The sequence below is a fragment of the Halictus rubicundus genome, chromosome 4, assembly GCF_050948215.1.
Source record: "Halictus rubicundus isolate RS-2024b chromosome 4, iyHalRubi1_principal, whole genome shotgun sequence".
Classification (NCBI taxonomy): Eukaryota; Metazoa; Arthropoda; class Insecta; order Hymenoptera; family Halictidae; genus Halictus; species Halictus rubicundus.
This window is the reverse complement of record NC_135152.1, coordinates 16,298,001-16,324,385: the sequence shown is the minus strand read 5'-3', so window position 1 is coordinate 16,324,385 and position 26,385 is coordinate 16,298,001. Positions and strand designations below refer to the sequence as shown.

Below are 26,385 nucleotides of genomic sequence, written 5' to 3'. Positions count from 1 at the left end.
TGTGCGTGCTTCAATGCAACGCGTCCTGCTCGCTCTTCCTCGAGTCTGATACAGCGACGTTGCCGCGACTTCGTCTTGATTAAATAATTATACATTCGATCACATTCTGCCGTTCAATATCAAATGAGTCCTTTCCTTTCGCTCTTTGCGACATTCTAACGTTATTCCCTTTTTCATTGCTAACTTTGATTATTAATTAAGGGAGGAAACGAGTCGATCGATTAGATTTACAATGCATCCAGATACAAATTTCAATCCGCCAGTTGTTCGAGAAGAATTTCTCTAACTCTCGGACTGTGATCGATTTTAAACTCTGTCTACAATCTCTTAAAATTACTACGAACTTTAACTCGTGTAAAAGAATTTATTTTCTTTTGAATCGCCTACTGTTCAACAACTCAAAACCTGCCGTTTTATTAAAATATTACATGGAAATTTGAATTTGATCATGCACAAACGATCGACGAGTCTGTTATCCTCGCAACAATCACTTGAAATGTGCACACTTCAAATCCTTCAATATAAATAAACATTGCGATCATCCTGACCAGAAATCGTATCAAGAGAATGAATTTTTGAAATTCTCTAAACGTAAATCGTGTTTCCCTAATGTTCCGGTCTGGAGTTGTTTGCGACGGCAGAACCCGATTTACATTTAGAAATCGAAATTTCATGCGACTCGGAATCGAATGGAGGTTTCGTGATCGAATTCGGTTGAACCGTCACGCCGCAACGCGCGAACCTTTCCCGACGAAGCCGGGCAACATGACGAGACCCGTCAGAGAATAGACTAAACAAACAAACAACAACAACAATAATAATAATGTCCGGTTCCGCGATCAATCGCGTGCGATCGTTGAATCCGCGACGATCGCCGCCGTTTACAACTTATGACACTGGGTTTAAGTCACGCTTCGGTTCGCGTGATGGTCGGCCGGAAACTCGGAACGTTCGCTCGAAATTAGCTTACACACTTTTGATTATGTTCTTTCAAACGCTGTCAAACGAAGGGGTCTAGTATTCTTTTAATTAAAATAGAAATTTTTCTTTTTGAGCCCTTCGTCTTTACAGCTCTGTCGATATCAATCAACACGATGTTAGAAAATCAATTTGATGGAAACCATTTTGTAAATTCGTTCTTTGAAAATGAACAGCTAGTACAAGATAAGCTTAGAATGTGATTATTTTTGTAGTTCACAATTATTAGACAACGGATTTTATGCATTTATGACAAAAATGGGTAGGTGTAATTTAAAACGATGAAAACAATAGAAGAATTTAAAAATTCTGTTATATTATTTTCAACTTATTGAACATATTACGAAAGAAAATAAGTAGAAATTTCACTCCAGTTTGTTGGAATTCAGGTAGAAAATTTTTATTTTGCATAAAGATCCGCTGTCTAATAATTATTGATTTTAGCGAGTTTTTCAAATTGTTAAAGTGCAGCACTTATTATTGGATTGCGGATTTTGTGCATTTATGATCAGAGTCGATTAGTGAAACATGAAGTAGTAAAAACTGAAGAATTTGAGAAAACTGTTGTACTATTTTCAACCTACCAAAATTATTGAGAGAGGAGGTAACTTATTTTGCACACTATAATATTGACCACTAACTTGTGTAAAAAGAAAAATTCATTCAGAAATATTTTCGCAAAGTCTAGCAATGTAAAAGTTGCCTTCAATTTGTATCATTTAAGAGTACTCACTGCAGATGTGCATTAACAACGAATAATATCGTAAAACTGTTTATTCACACCAAAGAAAAATACTGAAGCTTTTCTGTAAAAGAACATTGTATAGTTTGTGATTTTCCACCGCTATATATTTCCTGTGATTTTTCGTTACTGAGATTGGTATGCCCTAAATGTTCTATGCATTTCTATAGTAATGGAAAACTTTCGGCTGACGTTTCGAGTTTTCCGCTACCGACAAATGAAACGTGATAACGATATTCGGAAAGGCGAGAGCTTTCCTTTCATTGGTTGTATTTTGGCACGGGGGTAAATAACGCGCGCGTCTCTTTGTGTTTGAGCTTCTTCACGTTTGATCGAATTCGATTAAAATCCCGTCGACGGCAAAAAAAGTGCGCCCTCTTCCTAAATGTCGATGAACGAATACATAAATAAATAATGGGAGGCGCTTTTCACAATTTCGTTTCATTTTTTGTTTAAACGATTTCCTTGCTGTTCGATTATCCTGAAAACTGTCGCTTTATCGGGAACGTTTTCGTGCGAAGCTTCTCTTTCGATAAACATTACTTGAATTTCACAAAAAAAAAAAAAACGAAGCTTCTAATTGGAAATATTTTTGATCGTTTCGTCTTTCGCGTATCTTGTTATGTTGTACCGATCGACAGTGTTCAAGATAATGGACCCTCGCAATTTTTCTCCGTCAGAGACTCGATTTCCGACATTTTCTGCGTCCGTTTGGCAGCGACGAATTTTCATTGAACGGTTTCCCGAACCTATGGAGATTACCGTCCAGCGGTTTCGTCCACGGCTGGAATCCATCGACTGGATACACTTTCTCTCAAGAATCCTTGGTGCCTAGAGGGAGTCGAAATTCGATTCCCGATCGCTGGCCTGCGAACATTGAAAAGAGAAAGACTATATTAATAATGTACTCCGTCCATTTTCCTCCTCACTTTCTCTATTTTGCATAACTTCCTTTGAAATTCCCAGTTGCTTTACCTTCCTTGTTAGTTTGTCATAATGCTCACACTAATATTCTGGGGGTAAGGGACCCAATTACTGTGGGGGTACCAATGACTGTGCCTATATTAATTATACTTATTTTTAAAGCACAAAGAACATTTAAAAATAGATATACAACTGATTTTAATGAAAAAATTTAAGATCTCTTTTTTAATATTCGTTATGCTTTAAAAATAAGTATAATTAATATAGGCACAGTAATTGGATGCCTTACACTTCACCATCTCTACTTAAGTATTTTAAATATTCTATTTCTTATTTTACGGACAGATGAATCATTTATTTTTCAAAATAAATAAGCAATATAAAATGAAATGAAAATACAACGAGGAATGACTTATTTTCTTGCAGAATAAGCAACTATCTTATGCAAAGCAACAGGAATAGTGTTGCGAGCAAACATTAATGCGAGTAATTGTATGAATACATAAGTGGACAGGAATAATATGCGAAATGCACCTTAATAAGAAATGGACAACTGTAACATTAATTGTATAAAATCAGATAACCACAGCAGTTTCATAGATCTAAAAAGACAAAAGAAGCATCAGGTTGAAGGGGACTGAAAGGGTTCGATTGGTGCTTCAAGCTGAACATTGCGTGTACATATGTAAATCTCGGATTTCGTGGTGAACTCACCCTATCCGGGCTATAAAGGGGCGGATGCTGTGCCGGAAGTCTCAATGTGCTTCCCAGATCCCTCTCAGCCATGGTGTGCCCCTCGCTGGCACTGTCCCGGGTGTCTCTGTTGTCTCTGTTATCCTTGATGCTGCTCCTTCGAGCGTCAGCGACTTTGGTCGGCGGCTGGATCGTCGTCTCTCCGCAAGATCTAGCCAGAGTGGAACCGGCCTCCCCTAAATCCAGTCGCAGCAACTTCGTGGGTGCCTGAATGGTTGTCTCTCCGCAGGAGCGGGGCAGCGTTGATCCCAGATCACCTGGATCAGTCGTTCGCAGCACCTTGGTCGCCGTTTCCACTGTAGTCTCGCCGCAGGATCGAGCTAACGTGGAGTCGGCGTCCATCGTTCGTGTCACCGTTGCAGAGACCTGGGTTCCAAAGTAAAATAAATGATCAATTGTAAAAAATAAACAAGTTGTTGTATGTTTATACATAGCTTCATAGCTATGTCAACACTTCTTTTCCTTCTTTTACCGAATAAATAAAACAAGAAGAAGGCAACAAGAGGCGACGAAAAGTTGCTCGATTTTGCTCCAGTGTCGACATAGCTTAAGTCACGACTCAAGAGGATCTTCTAGAACCTTGAAAGTATCGATTTTTCTTTAAGTATAATCGTTCTGGAATATGCGTGCAAAAGAATCTGTTTGAATTCGTAAAATTAACGTAGTTATAAGCGTTTGAAGATTACAACTCGCGTTGCGTGATATCGTTAGTTGAATTTTCAAACGCGTTTTTCTCAATACCACTGTTTTCGAAACGGTTACCGCGATACTTCGAGTTCTAGTTGACCAATTGACTTGAATTTTTCAGAGTCTCTTCAGCACAGACTCTGTTATTACACGAACCAAAAATTGAAAAATCAGTCAATATTTTCTTATTCTTTTTATCGTGCTAAAGCCCGAAAAATATAAAAAGAATCTGTAATTCAAAATCATAATGAGTCTAGAATCAATGGCTCCGAGTGCAAAGGGTTAAGAAAAAAGACCGTGTAATGTAATATTATAATCTCGAACAGAAATGAACTTAAAACGCGAAGAGTTATCTCATTACATTAAAACAAAAATATTTGAACAAAAATGGTGGTTCAAAACCAACATTTTGTTTAAATTTACCTGAAAACCTGCGCTGACGAGGGCGCCAGTTGGCGTCGCTGGTGTCCTCATGACCTGCACATCGGCTTCTTTGCAGTCTTTCATGCTGGTTACACTTTGTTTTCTGTTTCCGGTGTTGTGCGTGCCGTTATCGAGGTAACTGAGCAGTTTATGCTCTTCCGTTGAGAACGTGCTCATCCCGGACTTGTAATTCTGTGGAGATTGAGGTGCCGATCGATATTTAGCACGGGGTATCATCACAGTGAGCGACCGATCTCGTTGCTCGTCGTTTACCGGCACTGTAACAAATCGAACAACATTAGTCGGCTAATCGTAAATATTCAATGTACATTTTGAATATCCTAATTCTGAACAAACGATCCGAAGAGTGGTTACTTTTTTCGGTACATGAAAACCGAGCCAAACTCGTGTCTCTTTTTCTAAGAGTCTACAACAGCCGTCAACTTCAAATTTTTAGAGCATGTCTTTATCTTTGTCATTAATATTACAGACATAAACAGTTATATAAAATAATTATATTACAAATAACTCGTAAGTTATTTGTCGCACGAAACAATTTTTCAAACAAATGTTGCTTGATTTCCGAGGGGACATACAGTGTTGTAATCTGTTTTTTGTTACATTGCTTTTTTTATCGAGATAAGAAGGTCACTTTCAATTCTTTAAATGGAATGCCGAATATTTTTTCTCGAATTCAAATAAAGCACCAAATTTTACATAAAAAAACTATTATACCAAATATTTCTTAAAATTAAATTACAGACATAACTTGCCGTCGTAAACGAAGCCGTTTAAATAATCACGTTGACCGAGCATATCTCAGTAACGATTAATTTTAAACTCTATTTGGTATAATACTTGATCACACAGAATTTGGTGTTTTATTCAAATTCGTGAACAAATATTGAGTGTTCCATTTGAAAAACTGAAGGTGTAACAAAAAACAGATTGGAAAGCATGCAAGATAATGTGAAAAATGTTTTCGTACCACAAGTTACGAGTTATTTGAAGTTGTCATGTTACGAGACTCGCCCTGTATTTTTGTTCTACAATCGAGATTACGAATAAAAGTAATCGGAAAACGAACCTGAAGCAGCAACCATAGTGGCTTTCCTCGCCGGTTGCCTGGGTTTTCCGCTGATCTTGCGGACTGGTCGTTTGCTCGGCGGCAAGGGTGCTATCATCTGCGGCGGGGGCGGCAGAACATGAGGCACATGATGAGGAATCGCCAGATCCGTGACGCTGCCCTCGCTGCTGGTGTCTCCGCCTGTTCCAGGAATCATAGCTCTTCTGTCGCCGGCCTGCCGTTTTCGACTTGGGTGACGGAAACACGCCATGCCCACGCAAACCGCCAGAAGGCCCAGCAATATCGCCCCGGTTGTAACCAGAGCTATCAGTAGCACTGGAACACAAGATTTATGCCCTTGTGAATCGGTGCCCGGAGCCTCCGCGCGTGTCCCTCGCCGACTACGAGAGCTACGATTCGGGGACACTGTTCCGGTAATTAACTTCCACGATTTTTGTTGCTGTGACACGTGTGAGGCGAGCCGAGCGTCGACATCGTGTGTCAACGAAACTTTTATAGTTGTTTATTTCCCGAACGACACGACGAGGCCGGTCGGGTAAGGTGCTTCCCGCACCGCGAGAATATTTTCGAACGGTCGACGACAGAATTCAAATGTTAGCGGCTGGGTTCGCTGGACGGACTAAATTAGCTCGAATGAATTATTCCGAGAAAAACTTCCTGAACCGGAACGACGAAGTTAGTTGGGTAAGGTGTTTTTCAATGTTCCACTGATTGGATCAAAATAGCTCGAGTGCTTTATTTCGAGAGAACTATTCAAAATGTTGTTAAATAAACAAAGTTATATCACGTCGTAAAGTAAGTGCTGTTCATGCCTCCAAGACAAGACTTCATCTGGCGATACAGGGCACAAGGTTAAAGGGCACCTTTCGCTCGCTCCGGCTATCCCCACTCTTTGTCACATGCTACGTACATGCTACGTTTAGTATGTGCGACTGCTTTAGCCAATATAGTGACTTCTCTATATATGTCGCCAAGGCCTGGATGATAAACGTCGCGGAATTATCCCCACTACCGTGGATTATGCAAGGCAAATTCGTCGACAGCATTTGTCGCTGTGACTTTGACTAATAAAATATAGGACACATGTATTTATACTCCTCGGCGACCGAGGCCGTGAGCATCGCTGTCGTTTTCTACATTCGGCGCGGATCACAGAATAGTGACTTCTGGAGATAAACGACATCAGGACCCGTGGTGCTGACATATATCGCGAATTCACTGTACTGGCAACTGAAGATTAGGTTGATGAAAATGTCACATGCGTGCGTTGAAGTCTCCGCTTTAGGAATCGTTCCATTGCCTATTATCGTACGCAACGGAAATATTGTGCATCCTGTTTACATATTTCTATGTACTATTCAATCACAGTATAATTTTATTTATCCGAACACACTGTACTAGAAAAGCTCAATGCAGATATTCTATGTAGATTTATCGTTTTATCTGGACCTTACAATTTTCGCATAATGTATTGCAAAGTATAAAATGATATATTAATTTTCACTTATTATTCAAGTACTCTACAGCTTTTTTCGTTAATTGATCAAATAACAAATATTTACATTAATATTTCAAGGGACCCTAGCAATCATTTGAAATTCTTTTATAATACCTGATGACGATTAGATTGCGGATTTTATGCACTTATAATAAAAATGAGTAGGTGCAACTTGAAACGATAGAAAAGTGCAAACAATCGAAGAATATAAATATAGTTTCATTTTTGAAATGATTAAAGAAAGAATGGAACGTCTGGCTTCTGTCTCTTGGAATTGACGGTGAAAATTTTTATTTTGTACGAAAATTCGCAATTTATCGATGAGTTCCTTGGTTATTGCATTCCACATTTTAAGATGTAAGATGAATTGTAATATGATATACGCACCTTTGAGATTAACTTGGCAGCGCTGACCACTGTGCCATGGGAAGCACTCGCAGACTTCTTGTCCATTGGTGTTCGTGACACAGTGTCCTTTGTTATTGCAACTAGGACAACCTAATGGAGCCTGGGAACATACTCGTCCGGGGTACGTTGGGTTTTCAGACAGATCAGCCCAGCCCTCTTTGCAGGAACATTGATAGGAACCTCGTAAGTTGAAGCAGGCCGCGTTAGGTGAACAATCATGATGAGGACCTCCCTCCTCTGTCATACATTCGTCGAAATCGATTGCATCGATCTGAAACGTTATTCATTTTCAAATTTTTCCACTATTTCGAACCTTGATACACGATCCAGTTCTCCCAGGAAAATATTTTCATTATTTTAAAAAGTCTCGTACGTAAAGGGTCAATTGTTTAAATAAATATGGAAAGGTATCAAACAAACACTGACCATTTCGAGACTCTTCGAGGCATAGACCTCAGTGCCTCCCAAGCTATAGTTGCTTCCAATCAAGTATTTCTGAAGAACCTCCTTCAACCTGGTCTCATTGGCGTTATCGCTCAGCTGAACATGGAATTCAACTTTCGTTGGATCTGGCGTGAAACCGGCTATCTTCAAGCCTCTGTAAATGTCTCTCAGATCGCTCTGCATCAGAGTTCTATCCAACGCATCCTTGGTTGGACCTAGCAGCCTTCTGTAGGCTGGTGATGTCGTGTCATTCATGCTGGAATCGTAATTCACTGGCTTGTGTCCGATACGGTCTAGACCAACTCGTAAAGTGTACGTGTAGGTTGCTAGAAAACGAACGATGAAATATTAGATAACTTTACGAGACTGAAAGGCGAGAACTGATCAAAACCATACAGAAAATAAAATTACAACCCTTGTGCATTGTAACATTAATTTCAAAACCTAACATCGTGACCTAACTGTTCAGATTCTTAATACAATTGAATGCAAAGGTAATCTCGAAAAGGCATGTATGGTTTTATACAGATGACCTTGAAGTCACTTGTGTCGTATACGAAAGAATTTGTTTTGACACATACTTTCATATGATATCAAAAGATATACAAGGTGTTCACGATTACACTAGCCAGCGTTTTTTTTTTTTGCAAATTGTCAAGTTTAGAAAAAAATGAAAGAGGAAAAAGTTATACTGTTTTTTTGCAACCAATGTAATGGGATCTGTAATTTTTTTAGAAATGAAGTTGGCCTTCAATATGAATGCTATGTATTTTTTTATATCATACGAAAGCATGAGCGAAAACGAATTTATTCGTATACGACACAATGACCTTCCAGGTCATACATGGCACAAATGGAAAAAACATTGTGAATATTTCGTACGTAATATTTTTTAAAGATATCGTTTACGATACACCACCTAGAAATGTGAATAGCTTGAAAAGCAAAATAACCTAAGCATGCGCATTAATATCTCGGGCAACACTAGCAGAAGCTACCAAAAATGGAATTAGGGGAGTCAAAATGTGCATTCATGCACAAGGTAATCATATTGAACATTTACTGTAGTCTCGTCAATAAAGAACATTTGTAAACACATTGGCACGAGTTATTCAAAGTATTTCTTCCATTTCTGACCTTGTGTGACCTTGAAGGTTATTATGTCGCATACTTGGCACATGCTTTTATATGAAATAAAACAATACATAGCATTCCATTTAAAAAATTGAATTAGCTACATTCATAAAAAAATAATGCAGGCAAAAAAATGACAGATACTAGTAATTGCTCGCAAAAAATAGTATCACTTTTCCCTCTTTTATTTTTTCCTAATGTTTCCTATTTACAAGAAAAATGCTGGCTAGTGTTATCGTGAACACTCTGTATAGGATTCCATTTAAAAAATTGATGGCCACCTTCATTTCTAAAAAAAATAGTGCAAACACAAAAAATTACACGCGTCATTCCTCTCTCATTTTTTTCTAATATTTGTTAAATGTTAAATATTTTAGATAAAATAGTCTACTTTTTATAAAATATTCTATTTGTCAGAAAATGTTTTCAAAATAGTCTTTCATTTGAATTGTGGATCAAAGATTATTTGAAATATTTTTCTGCATAATTTTACCCAGCTGTGTCAGGTACTAGGGGAACTCTTCGCGATACTTACGTTTGCAAGGCCGATCGGGGAACATCCTTGCAAACCCAGGACGACAAACGCATCTCATCTCCCCTTCCACTTCAGCACAGATCTCTGCTTTGGAAGCCCTGCACTCGGGAGCGCACTGATTGCTGACAGGTTGAAGAGACACCACAGGTGCTCCGAGAACTCCACCAGCCAGTACTCTATGGATCTCGTTTCCGGTCGAGTCTTGTTCGCCCCTCGAAATATCATCGTATTCAGCTTCGACCTGCAGAGATAATTCACTTGTCGGTCACGCTCGCCGAAACCATTGGACGTCTCTAGCTGCAATTGAAAGACATCTTACATTTACCTCCTCGGCTCCGGGTGCGGGAGGTTTCTGGTCGCTCAGCACTACGAAGATCGAGTCATTGTCCACTACGTTCTCGAAAGACGATGGTATTCTCGTCACGATCGATTGTAGGATCGTCGACGTTATCGTGGATATCACGCTGGTTGGTCGTAGCAACGTCTCGGTCACTGTTTCGACAGTGGTCGACGTCAGTGTGTGAGTGATGAGCAGAGTTCTGGTTGTCGGCGGAGAACCCAACACCGAGGTCTCGACTCTTGTCACCGTTGATGTTTGGAACCTCGTCACCTGTGCATTGAAAAACATCGAATCTTCGATGAATAGTCTGTCGCTTTTTGAACAAATTCTGGCAGGAGATACGTAAAATGATAGCACAATTGCAATAGAAATCTTTTTGGCGAATAAGAGATACTAAAGGGGGACAAGGACAAGGAAACAATATTCACCTCCTTGGGCTTCATCTGCATAGTCGTAGTGGACCCGTTAACTGGTTTGCGCACCGTGCTAGCCGCGATGTCCTTCGTCATCTTGATCACCGACTCGTTCTTTCCTTGATGTTGGTCCGGCAACACGTTCGTTACCTTGGTTATCGAACTGTCAACCCTGGTCACCATGCTAGGCAATTCGTGGATAGTCGTCTCGTTTCTTCGTTTCGCCTCTGTCGCTTGTGGCACAGCCACTTTGGTGCTCGTGTCCTTGTGCATCGTGGTTCGATGATCCTTCTTCTGACTCGTGGTGGTCGCAGAAGTCAGAGACTCGGTCGGTTCCACTCTGCTCGATGGCAAAACATTCTCGTGGCTGGATTCCAAAAATACCGGGTGCTCGGGTCGCTTCACAGGGTTTCGAGGTACATGTGGGTCGAACGTGTACGACTTGGTCGGCTCGATCTCCCGATAGGTAGACGATGATCTGCTCGGTTGAATGTGATCCACCTGCAGAGGCCTCAGCTTCGTTGGAACCATTTTGTTAGTCGTCAGCATCGGTGTTGGTTGGATGGATATCCTGAAAACGTTTTTTTTTTTAAGTTATTAAGGGTTTATGTACCACTGCTAAAATAAAAATCACAATTGTAGGCCGCAATCGTGAAAAAACTTTAACCTTCAACATTTTCAAGCGTGAAACGACTGCAAATGAATTGTAAAGAACTTGAAATTATGTCGATACGACATTGTTTCTTATAGAGGGTAAAATGACAAACACAACACTGGAACAACTGGAAAATAAAGGATTCCAGATTCTTTAAGATATACTTCGAAAAATAATAAATAAATAGATAAATGCATTCTTGTTATTAGATTGTTGCATATAAATTGTCCGATTTGTAACAGTCATGTTAAACCAACATAACTTTTGCCATAAAAGAGGTACAGTGAATTCTCGATGTATGTCAACAACACGGGTCTTGCCAGCGTCATATATCGTCCAGGATTGTTATGTTTACACTCCTCGGCGTCCGAGGCCTCTCGAGCTTCTTGGCCCTTCACGGAGTATACCCCGCGGCGGTGGGGATAATTCAGCGACGTTTATCATCCAAGTCTTGGCGACATATATAGGGAAATCACTGTATTGATGAAAGTATCGTATTCTGTCAACGACTTGAAAATTTCTTGATGGTATTAAGATTGAAATTGAATTTTTGGTTGCTCACATGCTTCAGTTACGAGGCTGTTACATCCACTTTTGAGTTCTTTCTACCATCGACGAATAGTGTATTCATTGGCCACCACATATCAATCAAACATTGCGTAATGCTATCGTCAATTTATTTAATTTCCCACTCATCAAACGCATACGTGGCGAACACATTCAAGACTTTATTTAAAAGCAGAATTAGATATCTACATAAGAACTAAAGTCGGGGCTTCAAAGATTCAAAACGAGCAGGCTATAATAGTATTTCTTGATCAAAATGCTTCACAACATTTCTGATCTTCGATCGAACATTTTATATGCAACAACCTGGGTAATATTTTTAAAAGATGAAACATAGTAGTGACTTTTAGTACTTGGTTGTGCTGGTATTAATCAACCACAGCAACGTATCGTTTTAGTACCTGGACACAGGTCTGGTGTCAAACGGTCGGACAGTGTAGATGCTAACGTGCTCCGTGATCATGGTCTCAACCGGCCGGAGAATATCGGGCACGTCGACGACGACTGGTAGATCTACAGTTCCATGTATGATTGGTATTTTCGATTCGAGATCGTGGATGACTGGTATGTGGGAGGTTGCTACAGCGGTGGCGATTTGGATCGAACCCGATACTGCAACTGCTGGCCTAACGGTCGCTATTTCGAGTGGTCTGGTAGTCTGTGTCGCTGGCGGTGGGGGTACCATGTCCTTGCGGGCGAAACGTATAACAAATTAGTGTACACTTTATAGAGGCATAAAATTCAAGCAACGTTAAAGCTATAACAATAAATCGACTAGAGGTTCGCAAGAACCCGAAGAGTCGGGTTCTTAAAAACTTCGGGGTTCTCGAATGTGTCGGGATTCCCGAGAATTTTCGGGATTTTCGGGAGTACTCGGGATTCCTAGCACATTTAACAACCCGAAATGTTGGAGAACCCGTCCAGACGCGACACTTTCAGGTTCTCGCACACCTCTAGACTTAACGACCTTACCTGAGAAAGTAGTTCCACGATGAAGGGCCTAGCAACGGAAGGTCTAGGGCTAGGTGGAACCATGCTGACGCTTGGCAGAGGAGCCACAGTCGCTTCCTTCAAAGGAATATACTTCGGCGGAGGCTTCAGACCGGAGTCGTTTGCGGTTGCAAAAGAGAATCGGTCCTCCATGGGTCCGCCAGTCGTGGTAATATCAACTGGCGGAGGGGACAACCCGACAACATCGTGCGAAGGGATTGGTGGAGGCTTGAGACCCTCCTCTTCGTTTTTATTCGACTGATTCAGCACCGGAGGCCGCAAAGGCGGGGGCATCATGTCTCTAGATGGCACGTTCACTCCTTCGATGCCTAGCACGTCGCCAGTAGATTGTTCAACGGGTCTGATTCTGGTGTCGTGTTTCTTCGAGTCGCCCTTGTCCACGCCTGCTACCGCGAAATTGGTCTGGTAAGCAGTCACGAGGGACTCGTCGTTCTTCTTCTTGTCGTTCAGATTGTTCACAGTGATCAGCATGCTAGGTGGTCGTTCAGTCTGCGTCTTGCTGTCCACTTCTTGGCCTATAGCCTCGACAGGCAACGAGAACTTGATGTTTGGCCTGGAGTCTGGCTTAGAGTTGCCTGTTGTAATGGTTATCGGACCTGGCACTTGCGGCCTGGGTTTGGTAACAATATGGGGATACTCGGGGTGAATCCTTGTTCCAGGACTGTACTCCGGGTGCGTCACTTTGGGACGAGTCTTTTCGAACAAAGGCTTCGTCGTCTCGATGTTGGACTGCAAGTGAATATCAGGTTTCTGTGATGTACTATTTCTGAAGTTGGGTCTAACAGTGTCACTCTTGTTCGAGTGAGACTCCTGTACGACAGGTCTCGATTCGTCATGTCGTTGATCAGGGACCTTGGTAGCACCCTGCCAATTCAAGTTCACGGAACCACCGAATTGCGTTTGACTTTTATTCGCTTTAAACTCGTGACTTAGGCTGTTGTTTGCGAACGATTCCGACGGCTCAGGTTTGGCATCAGCGTGTTGCTGATCAGTTGTCTTCTTAGGTGGATGGGTTACACTTTCTGGCCTGGGATATAACGCAGGCCTAGTTTCGATTTTGTTTATAGTAGGTGGTCTGGGATATCTGCTGGGTTTGTGTACTTCTGGTCCGAAATGGGGAATAATTGCTGGTGGTCTTAGATCTATCGTGTCGTCGCGCTCATGGGGTCTGTTTGTGGACGTTTGCACCTCCGAATGATGCTTGTCGCTTGGTTTCCTGTTCCTGTTTCCGTGCGCTCCTTGCACTACATCGTAATCGGGTCTAGGTTCCTTCCTCTTGTGACCATATTGCGATGGGTCTTCGTGTCTGTTGTAAACGTCGAAAGGCTTCCCTTGCACGATCGCCATGTCGTTGGGCCTCCTATCATAGTAAGTTGGCCCGTAGGTCATCCCTTGGCTAGGAATAACTTCGATCTTGTGACCAAATGGCACCCCAGGAATCAACCAAATGGGTTTATCTTTTTGTTCCTGTGCTTGGTCCAATCCCGCTGGCTTACCAATCACTATGTTACCAGATGCCACGTTCTCGTTCAATGTTACATTGTTGCCTTGACTGTTGGCAGCTTCCTCGCCCTTTATCTTCTGCGTGTCCTGAACCACTGTTATCTGTTTGTGATACTTGACGTATTCCGAGGCACCGATTTCCGAATCCAACGTCTTCTCAGTCTGAGAATCTGTTTGCCAGCTCTCCGGCTGCTTCTTCGAGTTAGAGGCAGTCTGATCAATATTCTGACCGTTCACGCTCGGCTTAGGATTTTCCGATTTTACTTTTGGATTCGAAGGATTGTGGTATTCTATAGCTCCCGTGGGCAAGTGTTCATCGGGGTATTCTGCTGGTGGTTTCAATGGTGTGCTGGTGGGTGGCCTTTTGCTGTCTGGGTTGAAGTGGGGCGGTCTGTCTTGGAGTTCGATCTGTGGCAACGAATCGTTAGCAATTAACACTAATCTCTTCAGGAGATCTTTCGTCGAGATTATTAACAAAAAAAAAAAAAAAAAAAAAACGGTAGTTGAAATAGAAAACAATATAAATATTTACCTGAGGAGGTCTGAACGAAGGCTGTCTGTCGGTAGTGGCCTCGTTGCCATCATCGTTCGGTCTCGTAGATGATATCCTCGGGGGATCATGATGAATTTGGAGATTGGTGATTGGACGATGAGGGAGTACAAACGTGCCGGGGTTCTGTATCTTCGGTGGAGGTCTCTGAGGTACGTTGTAATTATGTTTCCTAATAATCGGTCGCTCCACGTAGGCCGGTCTGTCGAGAGGTCGGTTCGTCGTGGACCATAATGGCGGACGCGGTCTCAGACTGTTGGTCACCATAAATCGCGTTGGCTTCTTATCTTTCCAGTTCGAATTCATCAAAATCTCGTTCCCCGAGTCTGGCTTGGGTAAAAGAATATATCGATGGGAGTTGTCCGATGGTGTCGGGACTTCGATTCTTCTAGGAGGATTACCGGACTCGCCAGGTTTCTGAACCTTCGGGAATTGTCCCCTAGGTGGAACATGAGCGTGGCTCGGGGAGTACAGTGTCCCTTGAGGACGAAGGTTCACCGTTTCCGGTCGATGATGCATCAAGATCTCCCCGTGAACGTGGCCTTGTGTCGCGGGTCTCAGCACAGGGGATTCTAATTTGTCCTGTGGTCTCTCGTAATTAAACCGGTCCGGTGATAGAGGAATGGTAGCCGATCGATTCGGAGGACCTGGTTTTTCCTGCGTTCTGAAATTTAAGGGCGGAGACGGTGGCACCATGTAGCCCGCTGGGTCTTTTCCGTTGGGGTACTTTTGCTGATCTTTCACCTGGAGATAGAGGAGTTTGTGTGTGAAACATGATTGCCATAGTTGAGCTTAACCTTCAGTTAGAGGGCCGGCATTTTTCCATTGAAAACTTGAATTTCCTTTACGAAAATTTCTTTGCGAATAATAATAAACCTACGCAACATTTAGTAGTAACGACCTAGAGATACTTTCGTCTTTTTGGATAGAATGTAACTATCACACTTTTCTTTTACATAGTTGTTTTATTGATACTGTTATTTATTATCAAGTTATAGCACAAAATGTTAATCGACTCAAAATGGACTTTTTGCCCCGCGTGTGGGAAAAATACATTTTCTCCGTGACCTTGAATGACCTTGAGTAATTGTAGTCACTGAATTCCTAATGAAAGGAACTATCATTGTAGGTGTTTAAACAAGGGTGGTTCCATTAAAAAAAAAAAACATTAAGGCGACTTTGATACCTTAAAAAGAAAATTACATAAAAATAATAATTTTTCAACACAATTTACTGATCTTTAAACACAACAAAGCTATTTGAGGTACAAATACAAACGCAGCCAACATATTGACACGAAATTCCCCAGTTTGTCCCTGGCCACTGTAGTGGCCACGCCGACCCCCTAAAGGTTAAGTGGTTATAGAATATGGAGTAATTCATATTAATGGTTCTTACCCTCTGCATCCCAACGAATCCCAAACCAATGTCAGAGTCCGGATAAGGTGAAGGATCATCGAAGTATTGTCCACTTATGTGAGGCTCGCTGGTGTCACCGAATATTAGTGCCTGAGTACCACCCTGAGGAATCACGACGTTGGCAACCTGACTGGGTTGGATATTGACCAACAAATCTTGTCCAGTGGATCTGTCGATGACGTGAGGCACTTGGTGCAGGATAGGCTCCGATGGCGTGGGTTTAGATTCCGAACTGTGGATGACAACAGAAGGTCCTGGAGTCAAAGGATCTTCCGGGGCCCATAATGGTCGCCTGTGTTCTTGAGTTGGAACCGTTGGCCATGGTTTCTCCAACAATGGCTTTACGGAATCCATTTTCTGCGAAATTATCACGATTCGAGCTAAGTTAGTAACAATACCAACCAGAATGTCACGATGTACAATATTAAACTATTACCAACATATTCTTGACATTTTTTTTATTCAACGGACATGACATAATTTGGATAAAATTTACTTGTTTTAATTTATGATGCGGCGATACCTCGATTGTCGACGTTGATCAGTGGAACCAAAATGCACCAAATTGTGTCTTGCTTGGTCTCATTTCAATCAGAAAAATGTCACAGATATGTTAATAAAGTAAAAAAATAGTTGAAAATGAAAATGTCTCGTGATTGGGTTAGTCTTGTCGGTACTCTTCTTTTAAAAAAATTCACAAAACTGTCTTTTAATCGGAGCATCGAATTAGAGGGACGCCTGAATGCACACCTGATCAAATTGCGGATGGGGTGGCGAAAAGACCACAGGATCCTTGGCGCTCCAGGGTCTCCTCGACTTCTCAGGACTCCATTCCGGCTCCTTCAAGTTCGAGTTAGGATTAACGTACTCTTCCACGTTCGGCCTTTCCGGTGGCTTCAATAAGGGATCATTCTCCAGGACGTCCTGCTTCGACCCCATCCTCTTCGGCGGGGATGACTGAACGGGGTGCAATTTCTGAGCTTGTTTAGGTATCAATACCGGTTTCGTTTCCACGGGTATCGGGAGCGGGATCTTCAGGTGTTCCTCGTAAACCTGCTGCGCCGGGTATATCTGTATCTGAGGTCCTTTGTGGGTCTGAATCGTTTGTTGCGGCTGTGAATCCTCCCGGTCATTCTCCAAAACCTCGAGAACTGGGTGCACCGGGATATTAGGCACCGGTAGTGGGGGTGGTTTCATGCCTATGTGCTCTTCGTCTTCTAGGAACGTTTGCGGAGGTCTAGGCGCCATTTTACCTGGTTTGCCGATAATAACGTCGCTGTTCGCGGTGATCACTTCACCCGGCGAAATCGGGATTCCATCCGCCAGGTTGGATGCCACTTTGTGTCGCGTTTCTGCTATGTAATTCAAGTTGGCGAGATGAGTACCTTGAAGAGAAATCAGACGTGTTTATTGCTTGATTGAAATTGTTGTCTTAGAGAAACTGAAGATTTTCTTTGACGATTAAAGCTACTTATAAGTCGATAATTTTCATAATGTATCAATATTGATACGAATTACTGACGTATTCGAAGTATCTTTCTCCATACAATGGACGACAGTTTATTACGTCATTTGATTCAGCTATGCCATGATTATGTTTACCTATATTTTGACTTTCAGCAGTCTCTATGTCTCCGTCAGCAAACTCGGCGACAGGTATGTAAATCGGTGACCTTTGCGTGGTGACCTCCTGAGCTTCTGCTTGTGGCACCGTGTCATTCCTGCGAGTAATCGTTGATTTTCCTTGCAGTAAACCGGCCATCGCTGTGATCACTGGCCCCAACGCATTGATCCCTAGCGATCCTAAACTGAGAAGATTGCTCACTTGAAGATCACTCGTGTTCTGGTTAGCTGGTCTCTTGTTTTGACCGTTTTCGCCGGAAACTGCCGTTGTCGCGTTACTTTCCTGTAATTCATACAACGATTTACGAATCAGTGTTTAGAACGTTAAAGATCGTTAACTTTTGCGAGCAAAAATTCTGGTGTACGTGAAATTGTCTGATTTACCTGGCCGACAGGTTTCACGTTCTGTTCACCGACAACGGGAGACGCCTCCGTTGCTACCAAACTCGCAGAAATCGTTTGGTCCTTCTGAATGTTAACGGTGGCGGTCGATTCTGGGATGTTCGTGGTGGTGGGATCGATCTGATCCTCCTCGTCGAAGAAGATGATCGTCGACCCGGTTACCACGTTCTTCACTGAATCAGAGTGATGGGCTGTCGTCAGTAGAGCGTTCATGTATCCAGCATCGAGTAAACTAGGCGCTATCGACTCCGTGACAACGTTCTCCACGATATGGGAACGCGACGATACTGTGGTAGACGTTTCTCCATCAGCTCCAGCCTGTTCACAAGCAAATTAAAACTATAACTTGATCGCAACAAAGAAAATATAATTATCATTTTTGAAAAGTATTTTACACTGACTCGCATCTTTTATCGCAAAAAGTTTTGACTTTGCACATTTTTTCAAATTCCAATCTTTAAATTAAAGCGAATTCAAAGTCATCGCAAAAGAATATATCGTCAGACACAAACAAACATGCAACAATTTTTACACTGGGATTTTTAGTTCAGGAGTATGTGTAGAAATATTTTAATTACTGTATTTGTTTGTGGAAGTTTGAATTGTAATACTTATTTGTTGCCTAGAAACTGCTAATAATAACTGTTATTTAGGATGGCTCACTCAAAGTATTATTTAATTCGATAAGGTCAGTAACATGGCAAGCAAAAATTGATAGCGAGTGCGTTTTGAGATTCCAAGATCATCGATGTGGTTTTTGAGTTCTATCACTTTTGCAACAAAGGTGTGATACAATTAGACTGATGATTTTTACATATATGTACATAAAAAATAAGTAGATTCAATTTAGAACAACAGAAAGCTTAAAAGAATTCAAGAACACCAATGTATTATTTTCAACTTACAACAAATATTTAAAACAGAAAGAAATTGCTGTATGGTGTCTGTGTCTTGCAATTAATGCAAATAATTATTATTTTGCATAAAGATCCACAGTCTCGATATAATGTTTAGTAATAACTTACCTGAAGTAACGTCGTGAAGTACGTAAAGGTCGTCAGGTATGTTTTCGTAGCGAAGATTTGAATGGGTTCCGGGGTTGGATTCACCAAGGCAGTCTTCGTGGTCTTCTTCGCAGGTGCTTTCTCAAGGACGACATCGGTGGACGTCGCCACGTTTGTGCGAACCACTGTGCTACCTTTCTCCAGGAACGTATTGTAATACGTATAAGTAATATAATAAGTCTTCATTACATCAGTCATGCTTTCCTCGGTGTGATCCAACGCTGTTAGAGTGGTCGTGACGCTGGTTGGACGTGGCGGCGGTGCAGATTCCGTTATTATAAGCTGGAGAAGTTATTGTAATTCAAATTACATCAATTAAAAATGACGATATAAATGATATTACGTTTCGTTTATGTGCTGCATATTTCCCGCGTATCCTGCATATTTCGTGCATATTTACTTATATTTTTCTTGCACATTTGTTGCATATTCTGGCATATTTGAGCATAAACATCCGCAGTCTATTTGTAGGTGACATTAGGCGAATACAAACATTTCGATTGCCCTTACAAAAACAGAAACTTCAAGACAATTTAACTACTATTTAGAATTCGAGTTTGTTTGTAAAACAATAAATTGACATTTTTAGAAAATAAAATGGTTACTCCATTTTAAAATGGTCCAGTGACTTTTGGATCACCTTGTACTATGACAACATTTTTTTAAAAAGATCTATGGTCACCGTTTCAAACAGAACCTACTAAAAAGTTTCACAACTCTTTCGATGCCTGTAAGAGAAAGTAAACGCAAAAAGTAACAGGTACAAACAATAGACGTCGTGAGATCACTTTTTCGATTAAGAACATGAATTTTCGACAGGAAAACACCAACCTGAGTGACAGTGTCACTAGCAGTTTCGATCCTGGTCCGTCCGTCCTCCATGAACGTCTTTTCCAGCATCCTAGTACTGAGATACGTGTTCGTTTCCGGTCTGGGTGCCTCTGATGGCTCCAAGATCATGTCTAAATAGTGCTGCGGAGCGGTCACCGTGTTCGTGATGACTTTCGAGCTGCTTTCTAACGCGTCGTCTACGTTCGGGTGGTCGGTGTTCAGGGTTAAGTATGTATATGTTGTTTTGAAAATTTCGGTTCGCAGGGTTGGCGATGCGTCCAATGTCACTGCGGCGGTTTCTGACCCAGGCTTCCGATGACGTTCCTCCGTAGCGGTGTTCGCAACAACCTTGACGAAACACAGTTGCATTAGCCACTAAACACAGCTTTGTATGTCTGCCGAAATGGTATGTTAGCCGAGCTGATACTTGACTAGCTTTTCATATTAACGTTTTGGGTCTACTTTTACTCAAAGTATTAAAAGTATCATTTAATTACTCAATTCCTGGAAATTTAACTGAACGAAGTTTCAACATGATCGAACCTTCCTCTTTCGAATGAGCCCTTTACCAGCGACAAAATATTCTAATTTAAGGACGAAAACTTGAAGCACGTAAAACCATTTTTTGACGGTAATGTAGTTACTCTACCTTATCGCGAATCTACGAAGACCGGGCCCTTGATGATACAATAGTGAATTGATAATCGCGTCGTTTATATACGTTCGTTTTACCTAACAATATTGGACAATCTAATATTTCGGCGGCTGCGATTCCGGATTAATACAATGTTTAATATCAGATATAATCTTTGGGTTCCTCATCTTCGTATCGAATGGTGACAATACCCTACAGCCTCACCTGTTGCTCCGTCGAAACGGTAGTCGTCCCGTCCTTGGTGATCGTAGCGAAGTACGTGAATGTTGTGGTGCACGTCTTCGTGACAAATTCGTTCGGCTTATCTTGAGGAAGCATCATAACGACCGCGTCAGACAATGTCAGCGTGGGCTGCGGCATAGAATTCTCCCATCGCAATGCCGGTGTTGGACCCGCCACGATCACCTCGACGCCATTCCACATTACACGAGTGGCCAGGTTGAGCCTTCGACCTTCTTCATCTTTCACTTCGTGCTCTCCTGTCATTGCAATTCACGCTATTACATCATGATCGACCGCTTTCGCTTCGAATACCTTCTAATTATATCTAAATCATCGTAGAAACATCTGCACGTTCTGCGAACTTATAAATAGACTACCGACTTCATTCCCATAGAATTTCATTCTTTTTTAACTGACTGGAGCTGCGAGCACGTTGACTGACACGCGAGTGACACAATTTTTGTCATAGTACTAGGCTGCTGCAAAAACACTGTCATGTAGTGCCTTACGAATCGTTTTTCTAATAAATCTTGTTGCTTGTGTTGTGCTAGAAAAATTATTTTAAAACTCATTTTGTCTCGCTTTCTACTTCACTTTTTACGTAAATTTGAATGCAAAAATGCGCAAGAAATAACCAAAAGACTTGCTCACCTCATTTCCGTTTAATCGGTTCCAATCAAATCTATTAAACCAATATTTTATTTTTTAAATTCGATACCGTCGGTCCCCAGAGACTCATTTAACGTGTTAAGCAGTAAATTACAATAATATATGAAAAGCAATGTAGGCAACGAGGTTTGTTAGAAAAATTATTTTTAAAACACACAAGAATTTGTCCATTGTTTTTGCTCTATCCTAATGTATTTACTTCAACCGAATTTCATTAGCATTTGTAGAATTTAGAGGAGACAAATTTTAACCTCCAAGGTTTCACTTTTGTCAACTAAATTACTTTGACTTTGTATGACTTTTCAAAATGATAGTTCGGCAGTCAACGTGTTAATGTAAGCGATACAATTGTATTTGACCTCAATTTCACACTTCTCAAAAATCAGTAGTCTATCTATGCGCAAATACTAGGACGTAAATTATGGTCTTGCGTTTGTGACTTTGAGGAAATCCACCGAGGTATACTCGAAGATTTTCCTGTTTCAATACAGTGCGAAACGTAAAGACAATATCAGAGAACACCTGAAACGAATTTTATAACCGAATTTGTAAGTTCAATGTACAGAAAGAAATTTTGTATGGATCGATCTGTGTGCGCCGGGCTCGCTGCAACTCGATGCAACCGTGTACGGGCGTTGCAGCTGCACAGGCGTCTGTTGGCGTTAACTATACTGCACATACTTCTTAATGAATCGCGTTGCTGCTAGACCTTATAAGATTTCGTAATGTTTTATTGATCGAGCATCAATTAATCTGTAAATGAGAGTGTTGGCCTAATGTATTGCATAAACATGTATTGTATATTTATACATACAGTAATATCTTTCTTCTTATACTTTACAGTCCATATGATACATTCATTGTTATTTTGTTATATTGTTATCGTATAAGAGGTCGGGAACAAGCAAGAATCACATAAAGAGTATATAATACATAAATATAGTAAAACAGTGTCTATTTGCAAATAGTAATCGAATTCGCAACGTTTTCAAAAGATCATAGCACCAACTCTACTCATACGAAAGTATTGTACAGTACACGAAACGGAGATCGCACCCATCGAAAGACTCGGAGTCTGAAAATCCTCGATTGAAAGTTGAGAAGAGACAAATATACACGCAACAACAGGCGATCAAGTATGTACAAGATCTTTAATTTACAGTATATGTACACGCATCAAAGAGTTCTATCGCACAGGGAAAAATTTAGAATGCCAGAAGCCAATTGGAGCGAGACTTGGGAATAGAATTTGTACAATCTCGAGTGCGTCACCTCGAGGGGAAGTGATATTAGTCTAAAAGATTATTTTGTACATCGATCCTCGTGTGTTCCGAACCATTTCCCGATAACTCGATCAAAAGTCACTAAAAATATGAATTGAAATGAAATTCTCACCAGTGGTCAAGTGAAACTGTTCAGGCTCTCAATTACTTACGAAATGAATGTTATCGTCTTTGTTTCGAAGAAACTATTCAAAAAAATATCAACTGTAACTTTTGAAGTGACTGTTGCTGACACCATTTAAGGTTTACAAAATCTATAATGCATGTACTTTCATATAAGCTAGTCGTTAGGTAAAAATGCCTGAAAGTCGCGTGTTTTTTCAGAGCATTAACTGAACATGAACCTTTAACGTACAAAGCTAACTTAATTTATTTGTGACGTTCCATTCGGGTTATTTGATAAATCGATAAGTAATTAGCTTGTACATGGTACGTAGCGGCGCACGTGGCAGAGAACGTGTTAAAAATCGGATAAAGAACTTTTACTCATAAAATCGAACAGTTTCATTGAACACCTGATTCTGCCAGATCTACTAGAGAAGAATGAACGGATAGTCGAGATCAGACGAGGATGCTCGTAGAATAGGCTCGGACAGAGCCGTGTATCTACTCACCAGTAGCAGGCACTGGACTATACACAGACGACACAGCGTTTGCTGACGACTCCACAGTAGGAGTGACAGTCACCGTGACGGGCACCGTCAACGTAAGGGTCGTCACTCTCGGTCTGACGGTCGTCGAGGACGTAACTTTCGTCTCCAGTCCGTTCTGTTGCGTCACCACGTACGTGTACGTCCTTAATCTCGTCGAGGTCACTACAGTCTCCGTATAGAAAACGCTCGTACTCGGTTCAAGGTCGGGTGGGGGTTTCGTCTGATGGTCAACGACGGTGGTTGGTTTCGAGGGTAAGATCTGGAGGAAGTCTGGTCTCGACAGGGACAAGTACAAATCGTCGGCCAATCCCGCCTCGATGTCCTCGGGAGTCGGTGACGAGATGGAGGTCGTCACCTCGGCTACATCGAGGCTCGGGGTGGCCTCGAGGACTCCCGAGGTCCTCTTTGCGTCCGAGGGAGTGTAATCGGCTCCCAGAGGGATCACGCTCGGTATCTCGGAATCGTCTAGGTATCTGGGGGTTGGGGAGTCGGAAGACGGTGACTGGTACGTCTCGAGAGGCAACACGCTGGCGAAACTCGCAGCAATTTCGATCGACGACGACGTGTCTGTCGAAACGACCGGTGAAGACGGTGCGGGTTCGGTGACACGTTGAATCATCTTCACTGTTGGTTCTTCTTGTTCGCTCGGTGGTTCCGTTGTAACCGACGGTCTCTGAACATCGTTTTCTTCCTTCGTTGCAACCGATGGTTTCTGAACATCATTTTCCTCCTCGTCTGACGGAGGTACCTCCGGTTCTGATTGAACGGTTGGTTCCGTCGAGGTGTCGTGGGATTCTATTTCTTTTTCCGGCAAGCTTTCGGAGACTGTGGGTTGCGTAGGAGTAACATGGGACTCGGTGTCTTTTTCTAGTAAACCTTCGGCATCTTTTGACAAATGATCTACGACTTCTGGTTGAATCTGCGATTCGATTGATTCTGTGGATGACACAGTAGTTTCGGGGACACTTGTCTCAGTGGTTGTATCGATATCCTTCTCAGTGTGCGTCGTCGCCTCGGACTGATCTTCGGGAACGCTTATAACCATTGTTTCGTTTACGGGTTCTGTTGTTTCCATCACCTTCTCCGTTGTCATCTGTTCCTTTGCGTCTTCTTCTTGTTCTATTTCTTCTTCTTTTTCTTTTTCTTCTTCTTCTTCTTCTTCATTGATATCAGGGTGAACGGTGGTAGAATCATCTTCTTGCACCGTCGTGTCAAGGTTATCTGGTTGCGTGGTCACGATTTCTTCTTCCAACGCCGTGGTTGAATCTTCAGTCGGTTTGGCGGTAGTAGAGACGTCTTCGGGTTTGGCATCGTCTTTAGAGACCATTTCAGTCGCAGTTTCCTCCGACGCCTCTTCAGGCTCGGCAGTTGTAACCTTCTCCTGTAGAGGTGTCTCAGGAGTGGTCGTAACACCATCTTTACTGGGCACAACATTCTCGTCATCCTTCGGTGACTTGACCGTTGTTGGAACATCCTCGTCGGACGGTTCCTTCCCGTTCTCAGTCGTCGTAGTCTCCTGATATTCTTCCTCGTACTCGGCGTACTCGTCTTCACCCGCTGGGAAGAAGAAATTGTCCGTGATGATAACAGGATCGTCCATACTGGACTCTTCCGATACTCTTGTCGCAGTTTCCTCTGTTGGCGCAGAGGTCTCCGTCGGATCGGGGGTGTTGTCGATAACGTTGGGCGGTTCCTCTAGTTCGGGCGTGAAAGTGGTGGTAACTTCTAGTTTAGGCTCTTCCGTCTGATCCTCGGCCTCTTCCGAGTACTCCTCCTCGTACTCGGAAGGCGGAGCGGTGAAAAATCCTGCGGTGATGATGGCGAAACTCGGTGTCGGCTGGACCGGTCTAACGGCGATCAGTTTCTTCTTGGTGATCCTGGCTCTCGTGTCAGTGGTGGTCGGCAGAACGGAGGTTGGTTCGATCTTCCGTCGCCTGGTGATGGTCACCTTGTGTCGTCCAGGTTCAGGCCTGAAGCTCTCCGGCTCGTCCGTGTGTATCGAGTTCGCTAGGCCGAGCGTCCTCACTCTGGTGACGACTATCCTTCTCAGCGTGGGGCTAGCGGTAGCGAACGGAGGATCCTGGGTCCTCGAGCTTACGGGTCTACGTCTGACGACGGTCCGTGTATGCTGCCTACCGACTTTCCTCAGAACGGGCACGCGGATTCTGACCCGTTTCCTCGGCGCCTCTTCGAGGTAGTCGTCGTTAGCCTCGGTCAGGCCCGCTGGACTCGGGCCATCCACGTCGGACCATTCAACGCGTTTACTATCGAAGTCACCGGGACGGTGGTCGTCAGGGTAATCATCTGAAAAGTCGACGATTCTCGGTTCCGTGGCAATTTCCTCGTCGTTTCCCCGGGGGTGTTACATCTACCACGATCGTGAAAGGATTTCGGGTTCTTGTCTGGGATTAAGCGACCCAGTGGGTTAAACGACCATCCATCCAAGACTCGATCATTCCGCCGTTTCGTGCACTTAGTAGCGTTTACCAGGGTTTGCTGGCCGACATACAGGGGGTACCATGCTTGCTGGGTTTGTTTTGGTCGTGTTGTCGCGCGTGCGGCGGTGGATTCGAGGCCGTGTTAGTGGGTACAGGACGACGCTCTAGGGGGGGTGGGGTGGGTACTTTCAGTGGGAGACAGAATAGAAGACAGGGGGAGCGAGCAGGACGAAGAATGGAGACCGGGAACCTGGCACGGTGTCCCCGATCAACCGAAGCTGCGAGCTTCCCACGGTTCTTTCCCAACTGTACGTAGAATCGTTCTTGCATACCAAAAGAAAATAAAACAAAGAGAAAGGAAGAGGTACAACGATCCCCAAAGAATTCACTATATTACACCACGATGATCATCGTCGCCGCTGAAATTCCTCGCAACGAAGCGAGAACGTGTCGTCGAAGAACCGTCCGTGTGAC

General features: G+C 42.5%; 2 protein-coding genes across 2 annotated transcripts in view; one reads left to right on the top strand and one right to left on the bottom strand.

The window, feature by feature from the left end:
* Nucleotides 1-24,031, top strand: part of LOC143353665 (uncharacterized) — a 466,044-nt gene extending 442,013 nt beyond the window's left edge. Inside the window, exon 2 of the mRNA XM_076787156.1 lies at nucleotides 24,017-24,031. The gene's annotated coding sequence lies outside the window, so the exon portion shown is untranslated. The remainder of the gene's footprint in view (nucleotides 1-24,016) is intronic.
* On the bottom strand, nucleotides 2,344-26,241 carry LOC143353869 (uncharacterized). The gene is made up of 21 exons (XM_076787473.1): nucleotides 25,983-26,241; nucleotides 23,435-25,777; nucleotides 20,851-21,125; nucleotides 19,992-20,339; nucleotides 19,122-19,442; nucleotides 18,060-18,414; nucleotides 17,674-17,955; nucleotides 16,822-17,456; nucleotides 16,051-16,428; nucleotides 14,635-15,396; nucleotides 12,561-14,510; nucleotides 11,990-12,276; nucleotides 10,382-10,937; nucleotides 9,939-10,223; nucleotides 9,614-9,854; nucleotides 7,927-8,270; nucleotides 7,480-7,771; nucleotides 5,595-5,909; nucleotides 4,508-4,785; nucleotides 3,359-3,763; nucleotides 2,344-2,587 (listed from the first exon to the last, which is right to left on the bottom strand). Exons 1-21 carry the CDS (start codon nucleotides 26,239-26,241, stop codon nucleotides 2,552-2,554), a joined length of 10,947 nt encoding a protein of 3,648 aa, XP_076643588.1. The 3' UTR covers nucleotides 2,344-2,551.
* Nucleotides 26,242-26,385: the final 144 nt, after the last annotated feature.

Bases quoted from the DNA above. Each gene is read 5' to 3' on its own strand.
- LOC143353869 (XM_076787473.1), bottom strand. From the start codon at position 26,241: ATGCAAGAACGATTCTACGTACAGTTGGGAAAGAACCGTGGGAAGCTC. The intron at 10,938-11,989 runs GTACTAAAACGA...AAACGTTTTCAG, and splicing joins GACACCAGACCTGTGTCCAG to GATATCCATCCAACCAACAC. The intron at 10,224-10,381 runs GTGAATATTGTT...TTCAATGCACAG, and splicing joins TGCAGATGAAGCCCAAGGAG to GTGACGAGGTTCCAAACATC.